The 15,349-nt window shown below is 52.5% G+C and overlaps 1 protein-coding gene and 1 long non-coding RNA gene across 3 annotated transcripts; both read right to left on the bottom strand.

Moving 5' to 3' along the window:
- Positions 1 to 5,946: 5,946 nt before the first annotated feature.
- LOC129207609 (uncharacterized) lies at positions 5,947 to 9,597 on the bottom strand. Of its 2 annotated transcripts, none has more exons than XR_008577482.1 (2): positions 7,416 to 9,597; positions 5,947 to 6,454 (listed from the first exon to the last, which is right to left on the bottom strand). It is a non-coding gene; the product is annotated as an uncharacterized LOC129207609 (long non-coding RNA). The 2 variants fall into 2 exon arrangements; XR_008577481.1 differs by having other exon boundaries at positions 5,947 to 6,411.
- Positions 9,598 to 12,007: 2,410 nt separating this feature from the next.
- FOS (Fos proto-oncogene, AP-1 transcription factor subunit) lies at positions 12,008 to 14,734 on the bottom strand. The gene is made up of 4 exons (XM_054826138.1): positions 14,428 to 14,734; positions 13,755 to 14,000; positions 13,522 to 13,629; positions 12,008 to 13,403 (listed from the first exon to the last, which is right to left on the bottom strand). The coding sequence occupies exons 1-4, from the start codon at positions 14,566 to 14,568 to the stop codon at positions 12,795 to 12,797; spliced, it is 1,104 nt and encodes a 367-aa protein (XP_054682113.1). The 5' UTR covers positions 14,569 to 14,734; the 3' UTR covers positions 12,008 to 12,794.
- Positions 14,735 to 15,349: the final 615 nt, after the last annotated feature.

Here is a 15,349-nt window from a genome sequence, read left to right as displayed (position 1 = left end):
CCCTTGTGAGGCTCAGCAATTGTTGGGAAGCAGATGGGTGAGAGCAAGGAGGGCAGCCTGAGAGCAGTGTCAGTGCAGATGAGAGATGGGATCAGGTGAGTGGCTTGGGTAGAGTTTTTGTGGAGAGGACTGGAGGGTCTGTCAGGGGGAGCTGGCAAAGCAGGCTGCTGCACTGAGGGTGGAGCGTCAGCCCTTTGGTTCTGATAGAGCCAGAAGTTTAGATTGACTTTAGTGAGGCTGTCAATGTCATCTTCCCTAGTATTCTTATAAGTGAATTAGTGAGATAGTCACTGGGTACATGAGGTTGGTTGAAAACTGGCTAGACCAACAAGCTCAAAGCTGATCAGCAGTTACAAAGTCCAAGTGACAACCAGTAGAGTTGAGCAGCACCTCAAGAGTCAAAACCAGGGCCAATACTCTGTGATGCCTTTATTAACTCCCTGAATGATGTGACAAAGCATATGGCCAGCAAATTCATGCACAATACCAAATCAGGGGTAGTGGCTGATATACTTTGAAAGCAGGGCTACTACTTAGAGGAATCCAGACAGGCTGGATAAATGCCTGATAGGAACCTCATGAAGTTCAAAAAACCCCCAAATGTAAAGTCCCCCACCTGGGAGGGAATAACTCCATGCAACAGCGTGCTGCCTAGCTGAGAAGCCACTTCGTTGAAAAAGTAGTAAATCTGGGAATGCAGTGGGGGACCTCTCCAAAATGCATCCCCAAGAGCCTCTTTTTTTTTACTGAGGATGGTCAAACACTGGACCAAGTTGCCCAGAAAGGCTGTGGAACCTCCATTCCCAGCGACATTCAAAACCCAACTGGACAACGTGGTGAGCAACACACTCATGTTCAACCTGCTTTGAGCTGGTGGCTGGAGTAATGACATCTGGGGTCAGAGCATCCTGATTCAATACTCCCCAACTAGAACTAGTCGCTTCTGCTTTTCTCCCCCAGTGCTCAGCTTCCCGGAGACCAGCAGAGAGCAGTGAAAGCCGAGGAATGAAGACTTTACCCACCGGACCAGCAGCATTCCTTCAAGGCTGCAAAAACATGCCAGGACCGCCCCGGGCTGCCGCTACGAGCGCCCAGGCCGGGGAAGCGGGGCAGGGACCCGGCCAGCCACCGGCCAACAGAGGGCACTGCGGGATGCTCTTACCGGGCAGGGAAGGGGCACGGCCGGGAGACCCCGGGCAGGAGCTGCCACCGGGCGCGGCTGGCGGTGACAGTGGCCGCGGGGCAGCCGCCGGGGACCTCGGATGTCGGGAGGGGAATTTTGCGGGGACCTGGCCGAGGCACGGAGAGGCTGGGGGGGGGGGGGGGGTGGGGGGGTGTGGTGGTGGTGTTTGCTTCAGCCAGGGAGTCGGGTGGAGGGGGCTGCCCAGCCGACTGCACCCACGGGTGCCAGCCCACGAGCCAGATCCCCAGGAACTGCTGAGATGGGCTGGATATTGCTGCTGTAAGCACTGAACGTTGCTTGTTGCTTCAGGCATCTGGGGCTACAGGGTTCGTATTGCCCAACTCCTTGATCTCGAGATCTAAACACATGCTTAACAAAAACTGAAATTTAAATTCTTACATAACCACATGACTCCAGGCACTGGGATGATGAAACACCAAGTAGCACCAAGACTCTTCCACTGACACAGGACCCGGAGGGGGGGGGACTATCAAAACCCAGGAGACACAGGCAGCCCTGTGCCATTTTACTGGACAGCTTTGCTACATCTCAGGATCGTGCTCACACCCATTATAAAACTGAACACCAAGGCCACAAAGAGATTTGCATGCTTCTGTCAGCTCCAGTAAAAACTATGGCATACTGGTTTAAGCTACGGCACTTTATCCACAGATGACAAGCATGGAAAATCAGACATGGGGGAAAGAAACCCCAGTGAATGGAAGCCTCGGGACTCCAAAGACCTGGGTTTAGAGGTGGCTGAGGCTAAAAGTGCGGCCTCAGGGGTCGGACTCTTGCAACTGGCAGGGGTGGTTCCAGGCATTCCCATGCCAGTCTCCACCCTCTCTCCTGGCCTGGGTTAACACATCCTTTCCAGGGGAGGCAGAAAGGAATGGGAACTTCAGCCCTTGTCACTGGGCATTTGGGGAGCTCTGCACAAGCCCCTTTCCTCGGTCACCTGGTTAGCTAACAGCACTGGGGACGGGAGGGTAGCACAGGCTCCTTTTTGTCACGTGGGAGAGCTAGCAACACACTACAGACAGCAAAGTTGGTATTTTAAACTGCTAGTTACATCTGTCAGAGCATGTCATCCAGATCTTAGAGGTACTCATACATATATACAGAGATGTTTCATACATCTGGAGTAGTTCCTTGCCACAAATCCTGTGCCACCACTCAGCTGCTTTCACACACACCACCAATGCATTACTACTCCACTCTCCCTGGCCCAACTGATCCCACTGATCATAGACTCAATGCATCACATAGGTTGGAAGGGGTCCCCTAGCTCAACCCCGCTCAAAGCAGGGCCACTTAGAGCAGGCTGCTCAGGGCCTCAGCCAGTCAAGTTTTGACAACCTCTCTGGGCAACCTGCTCCAGTGTTTGACCATCTTCAAGGTAAAACATTAGGATTTTAGCACACTCTGAGGAGTCAGCACTCCAAACTGAATTTAGGCAAATCACTTATGCCCTCAGTATGCTGTTCCACAGGAGTTTATACAGCTCTGTCAGCTACAAGGTCTGCTTCTTCCATTGCTCTGGTATCAGCATTTCACTGATCCTGCAGTAACTTTGGTCAGGGACTCAGACCAGCTGGAACTCAACCCTCCCACATAAATACGTTTGTTGTGCCAGTGTAACTTCCTAAACCATTTCATTGAGAGGTCAGACAAGTAGCTGTGTAGAAACCAGGAAGGAAGCAGAATCACATGGATGAGAGCAGAGAAGATAGCAGGACCACAAATGTAGATTGATTTAAGCTATCCTGAAACTGCCTCGACTTACCTGGCTATTAAGATGGGATCACACTCTTCACCTACTTCATGTGGTTCTGGGGGACAGTTAATTAAGTCAGTGAAAAGCTGAGGTTGCCACCTTCAAGGCACTCAGTGGCCTGGCACTAGCACATTAAAAAAAAAGTCACCTGAAACACTGTAGGCAGCAACTCTGACCCTCTGGCACAGATGACAAGACAACTGCAATCATGTAATGTTTGCCTGTGCAAGAGACCCCATTTTCCAAGGACCTGAGAATGAGCTCCCTAGGGACTAAGGACCCTTCAGTACCTGCCCCTCCAGGCTGCAAGCCACGCTTCTTTCGCCTGTAATGCAAACACAACACAGAATCCACTGGGGAGAAGAGAGGGGAACAAACCACACATTTGCGTATTAGTCACATTTGAGGTTAATGGGAAAGTACTCAGATGCCGCTCTGAACAGCTCAGGGTAAGCTGCAGAACAGAACAGAACACTTCAATCATTAGTGCCCATAAGAAGCTCCAAGATTGTCAGGTGGAAATCAGTATATAATAAATACTTTGTCCTCATAAACACAGGTGATTATTTCAGTGCATGATGTATCTTAAAAGGAAATACAAACCTTTGTTTAAGAGTCAGAGCTGGTCTTTACCACATTCTGTGCCTGATCACCTGCAGGGCACGATCTGTCATGCAATATCCAGCAATTAAGCTATATTTATGACAAGATTGGAAGCTGTGAGGTCATTCCCTGTGCAACTACACGTGCCTCAAATTAGCTATGATAATTATTCTCACATGCACGCAACAGTTCAGGCCTTTAGCAGCAGCCAATATCTGATGTTACAACAGCAAGTGACAATGCGGCACGAAGAGGAAAAATATTGCTGACTTTGGTCATAAAGTGGTTTGGAAAAAGGAGATATTGCTGGGGTTTGACTGCATGGAGTTGTACTCTATTCCACATATTCAGCAAATGGAATTGGTTGGCACTTTGATCACAAACACACAAGTATCACTGATCCAGAACTGTCTTATTAATATCTACTCTCATAAAGAATCAGCAAATAAGCTGCATTTATTTTTGGCATGAAAATACTGGCACAGTAAAATGTTTCTCAAATTATAGGTTCTAAAAATTATGAAGAAAAAAATCTAACATTTCAATTCTGAAGTGCTAAAGCCCTCTTGGCAAAGATGACTTACGCTTACATTGTATGGCAGGTTTATCAGGAAGCCTTGTTAATCCTGCTCTGGTGTAATGAGCGAGAGTCTTGCACTCCTGTAGCACCTTTCCACAACAAGGACTAATGCTACAACAAAAAGAGTTTCATTAGGAAGGCGATTACAAGTTCAGGTCTTGACTAAATATGCTGGGACTGAGAGTCAGAAGCCATACCCAGTGAAGCATTTGCCCCCAGTAGGGTCCCTAGAAATGTAGAGGTATGCAGAGTATACACAAAACTTTTCTCAAATACATGTTCCCAGTGGTGAACATCCCTTCTGGGGAAGGTGTATGAGTACCATTCCACAGTTCTAAAAGCTGTGGAAACCATCCCATCAGCTTGCCATGCCCCTCAGCTCAAGCCTGCAGACTGAAACAAAGATCTTGAACGCAACCAACCAGGTAGAGTAACATGTCTCCTTGCGTGTTATTTCACTGTATTGGTCTCCAATTACAGCTACGTATCTACCTTTCAGTGAAGAACATTAGTTCATGTTTCCCTTAAATCCCACCCAATATTCAGGGTGATTTGGGGGTAGTTTACCAAACACTGCAGTAATCAGGATTCCTTTTGGTGCACTGAACACCCTACACAACCCTTAGAGGAGGATTTACCTCTCACTGTAAGCTGCCGGAGCTCGTTTATAGAGTGGTGACACAGGTATCATCTAAAATACCAAATGAAGCAAGGCCAGGCCATACACTCACCACACTGACACTACACAGCACTTGGCCCATGGTCACCTCCAAACTACATGTGGTGTCCCTGTAGCCCTAAGGCACAAGTATTATTTGAGGAGTGTTATTTCAGACACTCAGAATTGAAGAAACAAGGGCTGTGCTGTAGCCCAGAGGGGCTAAAGGACTTGTCATATGCCAAAGCAGAGAGGTGCATTTGATAGGATGAAACCTGCTACGATACTGCTGGATGACCCTGTAGAGTGGAGGGAGCCTGGTTTCACGCAGTCTTGCCTACTGCTCATCAGACACACGCTACCCTCTGAACTATGCTCAAGCACCGTCTTGGAGATTGCAAGCTGACACAGGCCAAGACTGCTTCAGGGACCAGGGTTATTACTGCATAGTAGAGCAGGGTAGAAAATCAGCAGTCCAATGCTCAAGCTTACTGCCTACCCCCTTTCATTTAGCAGCACAGGTATAGCCAAGGAACCCAGGCTTGTGGCACCTGGAACTTGCTGACAAACAGCAGGAAAAAAAAGGAGGAGGATGGGAGGATCTGAGACTCCCATGAATAGTTAACACTGTGAAGAGCTCAATTCTTTGAAAGTCTCAGAATGAAATCTTTATCCATGCCGAAACCTCATTCTTGGCTTTACGCTCAACTCTTATGTAATGACAGCAAATTACATTGGTTTCTCTTCCTTTGTGTCCTCGAGGTTAGTGACACATCATCATTAGGTTATGTTACTATTTTAATCCAATTGCCATACCACATGCTTAAATGCCGTAACAGAGCTCGTCCTTCTTTCTACTGTGTGCAACTAGCAACTGTCGTTTCTCTTACAATTAGAATTCAAACGCTTCATAGCAGCAATCGCATCATTCTCGTGCTGAAGCACCCACTATACTTCAGAGCAGTGTCAAAATAATGTTTTATTTAAAAACTCCAATAACTTGGTAGTATCTGAATCCTGTACATTTCAGATTATATGCTTTAGGACTGACACTGCTACTATATTTTATGGCCTTAGCAATACTGTTACCTATTCAAAACAAGTATTTATTTTTGCAAACAAAACCAGATAAATACTGTATTATGAGTTGGGTTCATGTCCTTTATTCACTAGCATAAGAAGATTCAAGATGGGCTACTTAAAAAGAGCTAAATCCTTACTAAATGGAAGATGCGATGCAATCAGAATTAAAATGACTCCTTTAAGTTGCAGCTGGTTGTCTTTAGCCAACAGGATCAAGTTACAAAACATTTATATAAAAACAGAGCTCAAATATAATCAGTGAAGAGGAGCTGAAAATCTGTTGTACTGCAGGCTAAAGATGTAGGGAAAAAAAAACCCAGAACAAGAGCTCCATAATTGGAAATAATAAAGATACTTTGTCCACATGCTAGTTATGACCTTCTTTTGTTTTCCCATGATATCCTGTTGATATAATATCCAGGTCCCTTGTGGACATCCGCTGTTTCCAATGAGAAGAATGAGTGTTGTTAGTTTCACTTCAGCACCTCCTCACTGGGTCACCAGGCTACCTACTAGGTCTGGAAAGCCTGTCGGAAGCAGCGTCAAAGAACAACCTTATCAGCAAAAGATCTGAACGGATGAGGAGCATGGACATATGAGATCACATCTTGTGGTAATTTAAACAAATTTCAAATACCATTACAATAAGGAAGCACAGAATAAAAGCAAAAGTTCAGCTAAATACTTACAAACCCACATAGGAATAGTCATAGTTAATCAGATGAAGCACACCTTTTCCCCCTCTCTGCTATCAGCCAGTCTTCTGACACTACCTGCCAGCAACCACCCAAAGGATGTTGTAAGGACAGAGTGTAGTGCTGCCCCTCCACAGTATTCCCCAAGGCCCCAGAAATTTACAAAAATCAGGACTTTCACAGCCAAAGGGAATATTCTTATATTTAATAGTCCTCATTAGCTTTTTCTTCTGTTCACTTTCTGGACTTCTTTTCAGCTCAAAAAACCCCCAAACCCTTGTAGTATCCACAAAATCATGTAACAAGGTTTTCCACAAGTAACCACAATATGGAATGAGCAACCTCATCAAGTTTGGTTTTATCCCACATTTTCCCCAAGTTTCATTTGATGCATGTCATTCTTATATTGAAAGAAACCTGCCCTCACTTGTGTCCAAGTCCTAGTTAATTTACCTGTTTCTCACCCAGAAGCTGTTCCACACCTCAGAACACCCATTTACTTCTCTGCACCTCTTACAGGTGCTCTATGTCCTTCTGAAGATAAGATCAGAACTGTACACAGCATTCAAAGCACTGGCACATGGTGGATTTACCCCGTGCCGTAATGATGCTCTCTGCTTTGTTCTCTAGCTCTTCTTTGTGAACTCCTAACAGTTGACTTGCTCATTTACCAAGCCTTGAGCTGAGACTTTCACAGAACTATTATTATGCCAAGATCTTATCCCTAAGTGACAAATCAGCTTCTAGGCTATCCCTGTATATTTGAAGTTAGGATTGTTTCTCTCCCATTTAAAACACTTTACATTCACGTACATCAAACTGCATCACCCACTCACTTTGTACTGTGACGTTTCACTAAAGCTCCTCTCAGACCGCAGGCTCCAATTCAGATCCTTGTGGAAATTCACATCTTGACTCCTTCCACCAAGAAAACATTTTTGCTCTGTCTTATAGTAACCTGTCTTTAACCCAGTGTTATCTACCCACGTGAAAAACTCATCTTACTCCAGTTTCTTCAGAAGCTTTTGCTGATAGATTTTGTTGAATGCTTTTTAGAAACCCATATGCTTTGCCGACTCCTCACAGGACTCCAAACAACATGTGAAGCCAGGACTTGTCTTCAGAAAAGCCCTGCCAGCTCTCCCTGGTAGACCATTTTCTGCCTGTGCCCACCAGTTCCCCTTTTTAAACAGTTTTTATTAACTTGCCTGGTACAGATAACAGGCATGCTGCTCAGCAGCTCTCCAGAACTTTTCTAACCACTCTTTTTTTTTTAATTGGCATATTAACTATCTTCCCATTCTCTGTTATCAAAGCACTTCTAAATGAGATGTTACGCATAGCCATTAGTAAGCAGCTCAGCTATTTAAATCTTGACTTCTCTTGGAACTCTTGGATGAATGTCATGCAGTCCAACTGTTCAGTGCTTTTTATTCCAGCTAGTTGTTTCATAACCTTTTCTATAGACACTTCAGCTTGAGACATACCCTCTGATAAATCTTTCACAAAACCGAGTACAAGCACAGGAATATTCTTAAGTTCCTCTACAGTGAGCACAAAACAAAATACTGATTTAGGTTTTTTCTAGAACCTTATGTCCTCTGAACAATCCATTTATTTTTTGACTGTCCACTGGCTCTGACAACTTTTTTGGCAGGCTTCCTGTTCTATTTTGACTGAAAGCAGACAAGTCAGATTTATTGGCAAAGTAACAGCAAAACAAATAACAATAGAACCGGCAGAACAAGTGTTCAAGGATACAGGTGCCTGGTCACCAGCTACGCTTAAGTCAGGCTTCACAGGGTAACTCTAATACTGCAAGTGCAGTAAAAAAAAAAGTTAATTATTTTCTTTCACCTAAGTCCATATGGAGGTAAAAAACATTGTTATTATGCATTTTTTTTTACATCAAGTCAAATTATATCACCTTTGATTTTTCCACTATCACAGTTCAATTCTTTCAGCTAAGCATTAATCATGGAGATTTGCAGGTGCAGAGGCAATGCCACGGCGCTCTAATTAAGGACAGCAAAAGGTACAAGCTGTTACGTGTGAACCCAGCTGGGATTCAGCACCATACGGGGAGCCAGGGAAGCTCCCATTCCTTCTCCCGACACCTCACCCCCCCCCGCAGGGACGAGCGTGCTGGAGGAGGGGTAACGGAGCCCACGCAGCCCTGCCAGCCCACAACAGGCGCCCACCTGCAAGGAGCCACCCCCACGGAGCTCAGCCACGGGCTTCCTGCCTTCCCGACAGGAACAACACACCGAACGGCGGCCCCGGCGTGGGGACGCTGTGATGACGCTGCCGGGACAAGACCGGGCAGAGCCCGGGGGAGGCTGAGGAAACGGCCGCGCGCCGGCCCTTGGGTCAACGACCCAGCCCTCACGAGCGCGAGAGCGAGCGAGCGAGCGCGCCCCCGCCCCCCCCTTCTGGAACCTTCCCGCCGAAGAGCCGCACGCGCCCACCGACGCCCAACGCCTGCCACGGGAAGAAGGGTGCCGCCGCTTTGCCATATATGGGCACGGCCGGAAATACTTGCGTCACGGCGTTGGCTCGTAGCGTCTCCGCGGGGAGCGGGACGTCACGTCACGTCCCTGACGCGCCCGCCGCGCGGCTCCTTGGCAACCAAACAGTAAACACGGCGGCGGGGAGGGGCGGCGGACGCGCAAGCGCGTCGGGCCGGCGGCGGCGGCGAGGAAGGCGGCCCCAGCAGCGTCGATCGGGCCGGGGAGGGCGGTGGGGTCCCCGCCGGCCGCCTGAGGGGAGGGCGGCTGTGCCCGCGGCGGGGCGGGCCGGGAGGTGCGACCCGGCCCCCAGGAACGACCCCACGGCCCCTGGCCACCGCGGAGGGTCCGGGGGAAGGCCCTCCTCAGCACCGCTCCGGGCCTCTCCGCCGCCCGCCGGTCAGCCGGCTCCGTGAGAGAGCCCCGCGGGGTCGCGCTGGGGCTGGCCCGACGCTGGGAACCTCCGCGGTGATTTCAGGTACCGGCAGCGGTGCCAGCTCGGGCCCCTGCGCCCGGCCCTCAGGCCTGCGGGGGAGAGGGGCCGCCCCGCCGCGGCCTGGGGCAGGAGCGCTGGAGACGAGGGATGGGGGGTGCGGAGGAGCGCGTGGGGACTGCAGCATCTGTCAGCATTGCAACAATCCTGGATCCGCAGCACCCTCCTGTATCCGGGGTGACTCTGCCATACAGCCCTTCTTCATTCTACTATAGACCCGTTTAAGGCTCTTCATGTTGTTTTACAGCTCTGCTTTTGGTAATTCATAATAACAATTCCATTATTCCTTGCTCTGTGTTGCAGTTTCATTTCTAAGAATTCATTGCAGTACTACCCTCAATGGGATCAGGAGCACAGGAGGCGTCAGAAATAATGCGAGCTTGTCTTATCTTGTTCCACTGTTTTGTTTCACAAAGCTGTGTACCGATATCTCTGTGATGTATCAGATATAGCTGATAATTCAGGCACATGCATGTAATCCGTTCCAAGCAGAGATTGCTGCATTACTCCCTCTCATGGCTCTGTTGAAGTCAGTGGCAAGATTCCCACTGATTTAAGTGAGATTTCACTCCAGAGTTCTCAAATGCTAGGAAGCAGATAAATCATATCCATGACACGCCATAAATTTTATGTTGCACATCTTGAATTCTGGATCATCCCTGGCTGAAGGCAAGGAGTAGGGCTGGAGCCTGGGGTTAAACGTAATCTGTCTCATGTAGTGCCACCCCTGAGTTTGACATCATTGCATAACTAATGCAAAATCTGACACTTGGCACTTGCTGTCCCTGCTGTTGGAAAGAAAAAGCCTCAGTTAGGCTGCAGGACCTCTGTCTCTCAGAATTCAGCACTAGGTTTTGCTTTAACCTGTCCGGTGATCATGAGAGATGATGGGGCCAGGATCACTCCGCCTAATTTGAAGGAACTGTGTGGTATTTTGGGATTCTCTAGAGCCCTGCTCCTTTATGCCTCTCTGCTGAACGTCTGGTGATTTCAACAGCATGCGTGGGCTCTCTTATGACCTCTGAATTCTCCCTCTCTGAACTTGGTGGTCTTTCAGCAGAAGGCACATTGTGATTCCAGGTTTACTGACTTCACGGGCTTACTTGTCACGTAAGTCTCACTCTCTTGCAGCTACACCTACACAACTGCTTCAGGGGTCAGCACTACCATGCATTTGCTGTGCCTGGGTGTTGCCCTTGTAAACTCAAGCAGCGATGTGAAAGTAGCTGCTTCTCAGTGGGTGGCATCTCAGTAGCAACTGGGGTCATTCTTCGTCAGTTGTCAGCCCTGCCTCCAGCTTAATGTTGAAAGACGGGAAGCCGAGTGCATTAATGTTTGCTTTTGCATAGGGCAGGCCTTGTTGAGCAAGCCGTGAAACTGCAACACACGCTATTGAGATGAGATACATCCTGTGCGTGTTCTGATTAGGGAAGGGGTGAAGCAGAGCCTGCTGCAGTGACCAGGAAATGTGGAGTTACACAAACCCAGCCCTGAACACCAGAGAAACCTCCAGCCTGCAGAGATTTCCTGAAAGCACAGCACCAAGATGGCCTTCAGCTAGACATGCATGCCAGTGCAGGTGGTGTCTTTGCCTTCACCTTGAGCTGGAGGCCTTGCTGCTCTTATGGGACTCTTCACATGCAAGCATTAGGGAGGGAGCAGAGTAGTGCTCTGCACGCAGGGAGAGCCTGCCCCAGCTGCTGTCCTGCCAGAGGACCATGTTTCACTACACAAGCAGCAAGAATGATGGGGTAGCAGCCCCTCTAAACTAACCCAGGCAGGAGAGGCTGTGTTGCACAGACCCCAGGGAGGGAGCACATGGGCTGTTTGTCATTACTTATACCCATTTAGGAAACAGAGGCAAGGGAAGGGTCAGCATCTTGCCTTACACAACTCAGCCCAAAGCAAGAAAACAGAACGCTCACACCTAGAAGGCAGTATGCTGTAGCTGCTCTTAGAGGTGCCAGACCAAGTCCAGGGACACCCAGAGCCAGGGTACACCTCTGCTCCTCCTCAGGCTGAAGGAGGTTGGGCTGTTAGGCACGCACGCAAATGATCAGTGGGCCCCAGGCTGGAGCTGGCCTCCCTCAGTCAGAGGCAGGAACTCACCTGCCCTTTTTACCTCCTCAGGTAAAAAGGTGACACACAGAAGAGCAGGATGGGACCAGACCCAGTTAGTTCAGATGGAGAAGGCCCTAAGGAGTGACCCTGCTGCCCACTGGGGTGAGTGGGAAGGGCAGAGCCACAGCCAGCCCTGACTAACGCCAGGGCAAGAACATGTCTGGCCCTAATGGTATTCCCACCCCGTGCCTCGGGCAGTTAGCACCAGTCTGCAGTTTATAAAGCTCAGCCTAAATTAGAGGCTAGGGAACCCCTTTAGGGTCATGGGGACGCGATGCAAAAGCCAACACAAGTACAGCTCCAGCAGTCAACTTAAATGCTTTTATTGACAATGTCTCTGAACAATAATAAGCAAACAATGCTTAAGTTTCATCCAAATTCACTTTCCACATGTCAAAAAAGACCTCAAGGTAGAAAAAAATAAAATAAAAATATAAATATCTGAGAATCCATCTTAATAAATAAATTAAAAACACAATAAAAACGTTTTCATGGAAAACTTATGTCAGAACATTCAGACCACCTCAACAATGCATGATCAGTAAAGTTACAATGAACATCAATGTAGAACTACAGTACATGGATATAGCTATTTATCTACCTACTAGAAAATAAAATAGAGTCTCTTTCCCCCCACATAAGATGGGTCATTGCTAAGTCATCAGAACACGATATTGCCAGGAACACAGTAGTTATTGTTAATCAGCTGCACTAGATACGAGTTGGAGATACCCAGCACCAGGTTAAATTCCAATCATTTAAAACCAAGAGATTAAATTAGTTAATGCTAGTGATACTAAGGGGAGGGAGTCACCTACCCAGCCATGTGGGACATGCTACAGACTACCAGCTCTCATGGATGGGCCATTGGGGACGAGACAAACTCCATGCGATTTGCTACATCTCTGGAAGAGGTACAAGGCCTCGGTGCAGGGCGTTCTGCCAGGCCCCAAGCACCAGGCCAGACCAGGGGGGTGGGTGGCGGTGGCAGGGCCCTCCCCAGGCCCGGGGAGCCCCATGGGGCACAGCGGCAAGTCCGTGGGGGTGCACGGGCAGGGGAGGGGGCCCGGCAGGTCAGTCAATACTGGAGCCCCTCACAAGGCCAGGAGGGTAGGGGAGCTGAGGGAGTCAGATGAGGGCTCGTTGCTGCTGCTGCCCTTCCGGTGCGCAGCAGCACAGCTGGGGAAGGTGTCTGCCTCGGGGTAGGTGAAGACAAAGGTGGAGGTGTAGGTGCTGGGGCACGGGGTGCAGGTCACCACAGGGGTGCAGAGAGGCTCCAGCTCACCGCTGGTCCCGGCGCCCAGCGACTCCCAGTCCGACGCATAGAAGGAGGAGGCCCCAGGCAGGTCCATGTCAGGCACGGAGCGGGAGGCCTCCCGCGGCCCCGTGGAGAAAAGCAGCTCGTCGAAGGGCTCAGCCTTGAGCTCCAGCCCGCCGCCGCCGGTCTCCTTGGGCGGCACGGCCGGCGGCGCCTCAGCCATCAGCGGCAGGGCAAAGGCAGCCTCCTCGGTCACGGGGGGGCTGGGGGTGCCCAGGTCCAGCACGGTGGCAGCTGCCAGCTCCTCTGAGAAGCGCAGCTCCTCGGGCATCTTGCAGGCAGGCCGGTGGGCCGCCAGGATGAACTCCAGCTTCTCCTTCTCCTTCATCAGGTTAGCGATCTCTGCCTGCAGTGCAGACTTTTCCTCCTCCAGCTGGTCGGTCTCCTGCAGGGAGAGCGGGACTGTCAGCCAGAGCCAGCAACGCCCCCGGCTGGAGTCCCCACTCTTGCCACCCTCCCTCCTCCCGGGTAACCCCCCCCCCAGCCTCCCAGGCAGTACTTACCGCCTGCAGCGTGTCGGTGAGCTCCCGCCGCCGGTTGCGGCACTTGGCCGCTGCCATCTTGTTCCTTTCCCGGCGGATCCTTCTCTTTTCCTCCTCCTCTGGGGACAGCTGCGGGCAGAGAGAAGCCGCTCAGTCCCACCACCAGCCCGCTGCCCCCCGGCTGAGCCAGCCCCCCGGCCGCACCGCCCCCCCCCCCCCCGTACCCCCCCCCAATAACCCCGGTCCCCGCTCACCTGCTCGACTTTGCCCCTGCGGCCAATGCTCTGCCCGCGGCCGCCCGGCGCCTTCAGTACTGCGGGGCGGGAGTACGCGGCGGGGGCGGGCGCCGACACGCCGTAGGGGTGCCCGCGGCTCTGGGAAGGGGCCACCGAGGAGATGAGGGTGGGCTGCACCAGCCACTGCAGGTCGGGGCTGGTGGAGATGGCCGTCACCGTGGGCACGAAGCTGGCGCTGGAGACTGCCAGGTCGGTGCAGAAGTCCTGCCGGACAGAGGAAAAGGGGGGGCTGCCGTCAGCGGGGCGCCCAGACCGCTCCCCGCCGCCCCCGGGGCCGCGCCGGCCGCGGCGCCGCGCTGCCAGCGCCGGCTCCACACGAGAGCGGCCTGTTATAAATATCTCTGACGTCCGCGCTGACGCAGACGCTGCTCCGGAGTCTCCTCAATGAACTCGCGTTTTATCAATGAAGCCGCTTTACACACCCGCAACAGAGCGCGGCCCGGGCCACGGCTCCCCCCGCGGCACCGGGGCCGCTCCCCCCGCCCACCCCCGGTCCAGGAGCAGCCCGCCGCGGCCTGTCCTCCTCCGCGGGCACCGCCGGGCCCCGCGCCCATCCCGCGGTCCGGTCCTGTCCCGTCCCGGGTGCTTCCGCCCCACGGCGAGGGCGCAGCCGGTGTGCCCAGCGCCTCACCTGCGGGTTGACGGGCGAGCCCATGCTGGAGAAAGAGTCCGCCGGGGAGGGGTAGTAGGTGAGGCTGTCCCCGGCCGGGGAAGCGCTGCTGCAGCGAGAGGAGGGCGCCTCGTACTCTCCGGTGAAGCCCTGGTACATCATGTCGGCTCGGTGCGCGCAAGCCAGCGGTGCGGGGTGATGCGGTGGTAGCGGAGCGCCCTTGGGGAGCAGGCGAGGAGGGGGCCGGCTGCGTGCGTCCCTCTGTCCGGTCCGCGCCGCGCGTCTCTCCGCTCCGTCGCCGGGGCTGCCTCTGCTGCTGGAGTACCGCGCGGCGCCTCCCTTTTATACCCTCCCGCCGACGTCACTGGGGAAGCGTCACTCGAGCCCGCGGGGGGGCCGCCCGCCCCGCGCCCTCACCGCACCGCCCCCGGGGCCGCCCCGCGCGCCGCCCGCCGCCGCTTTCCGCGGAACAGAGCCGCGACGAGGGGCGGGAGGCGACGGCCGGGGCGTGGGGAGCTCCGCGGACGGCGCGGGGGGGAGCGGCGGCGGGGTTCCCCCCCCCGCGCGGAGTGGTACGGCCGGGCTCGGGAACCCACTGACGCAGATATCCTTATATGGGATACATCCTGTGCGAGGGGGTGTGACTGACGGGAAGCGCTCCAGGCTGCAGCCAAGTGCGGCGGGCGGCGCGCGGGACGGGGCGGGGCGGGACAGGACGGGACGCGGCGGCCCCGACACCCCCCCCATTACCCCCCACGCGTGGCGAGACCCCGCCGAGGGCCCCGGCGCACTAACGGTGCCCCAGCGGGCGCCGTCCCGCCGCAGGTGACTCCCCTCTTCGGGGATGAGCGGGGCGGGTGTGGGGTGGTGGCGGCACCGCGGCTCGGTGCGGCCCCCGCGCAGCCCCGCCGCGGAGCAAGGTGCTCCAAGGGAGGCGGCAAAG

Source organism: Grus americana, chromosome 5, assembly GCF_028858705.1.
Source record: "Grus americana isolate bGruAme1 chromosome 5, bGruAme1.mat, whole genome shotgun sequence".
NCBI classification, from domain to species: domain Eukaryota; kingdom Metazoa; phylum Chordata; class Aves; order Gruiformes; family Gruidae; genus Grus; species Grus americana.
The sequence above is the reverse complement of the archived record's forward strand: the minus strand, read 5'-3'. Positions and strand labels throughout refer to the sequence as shown.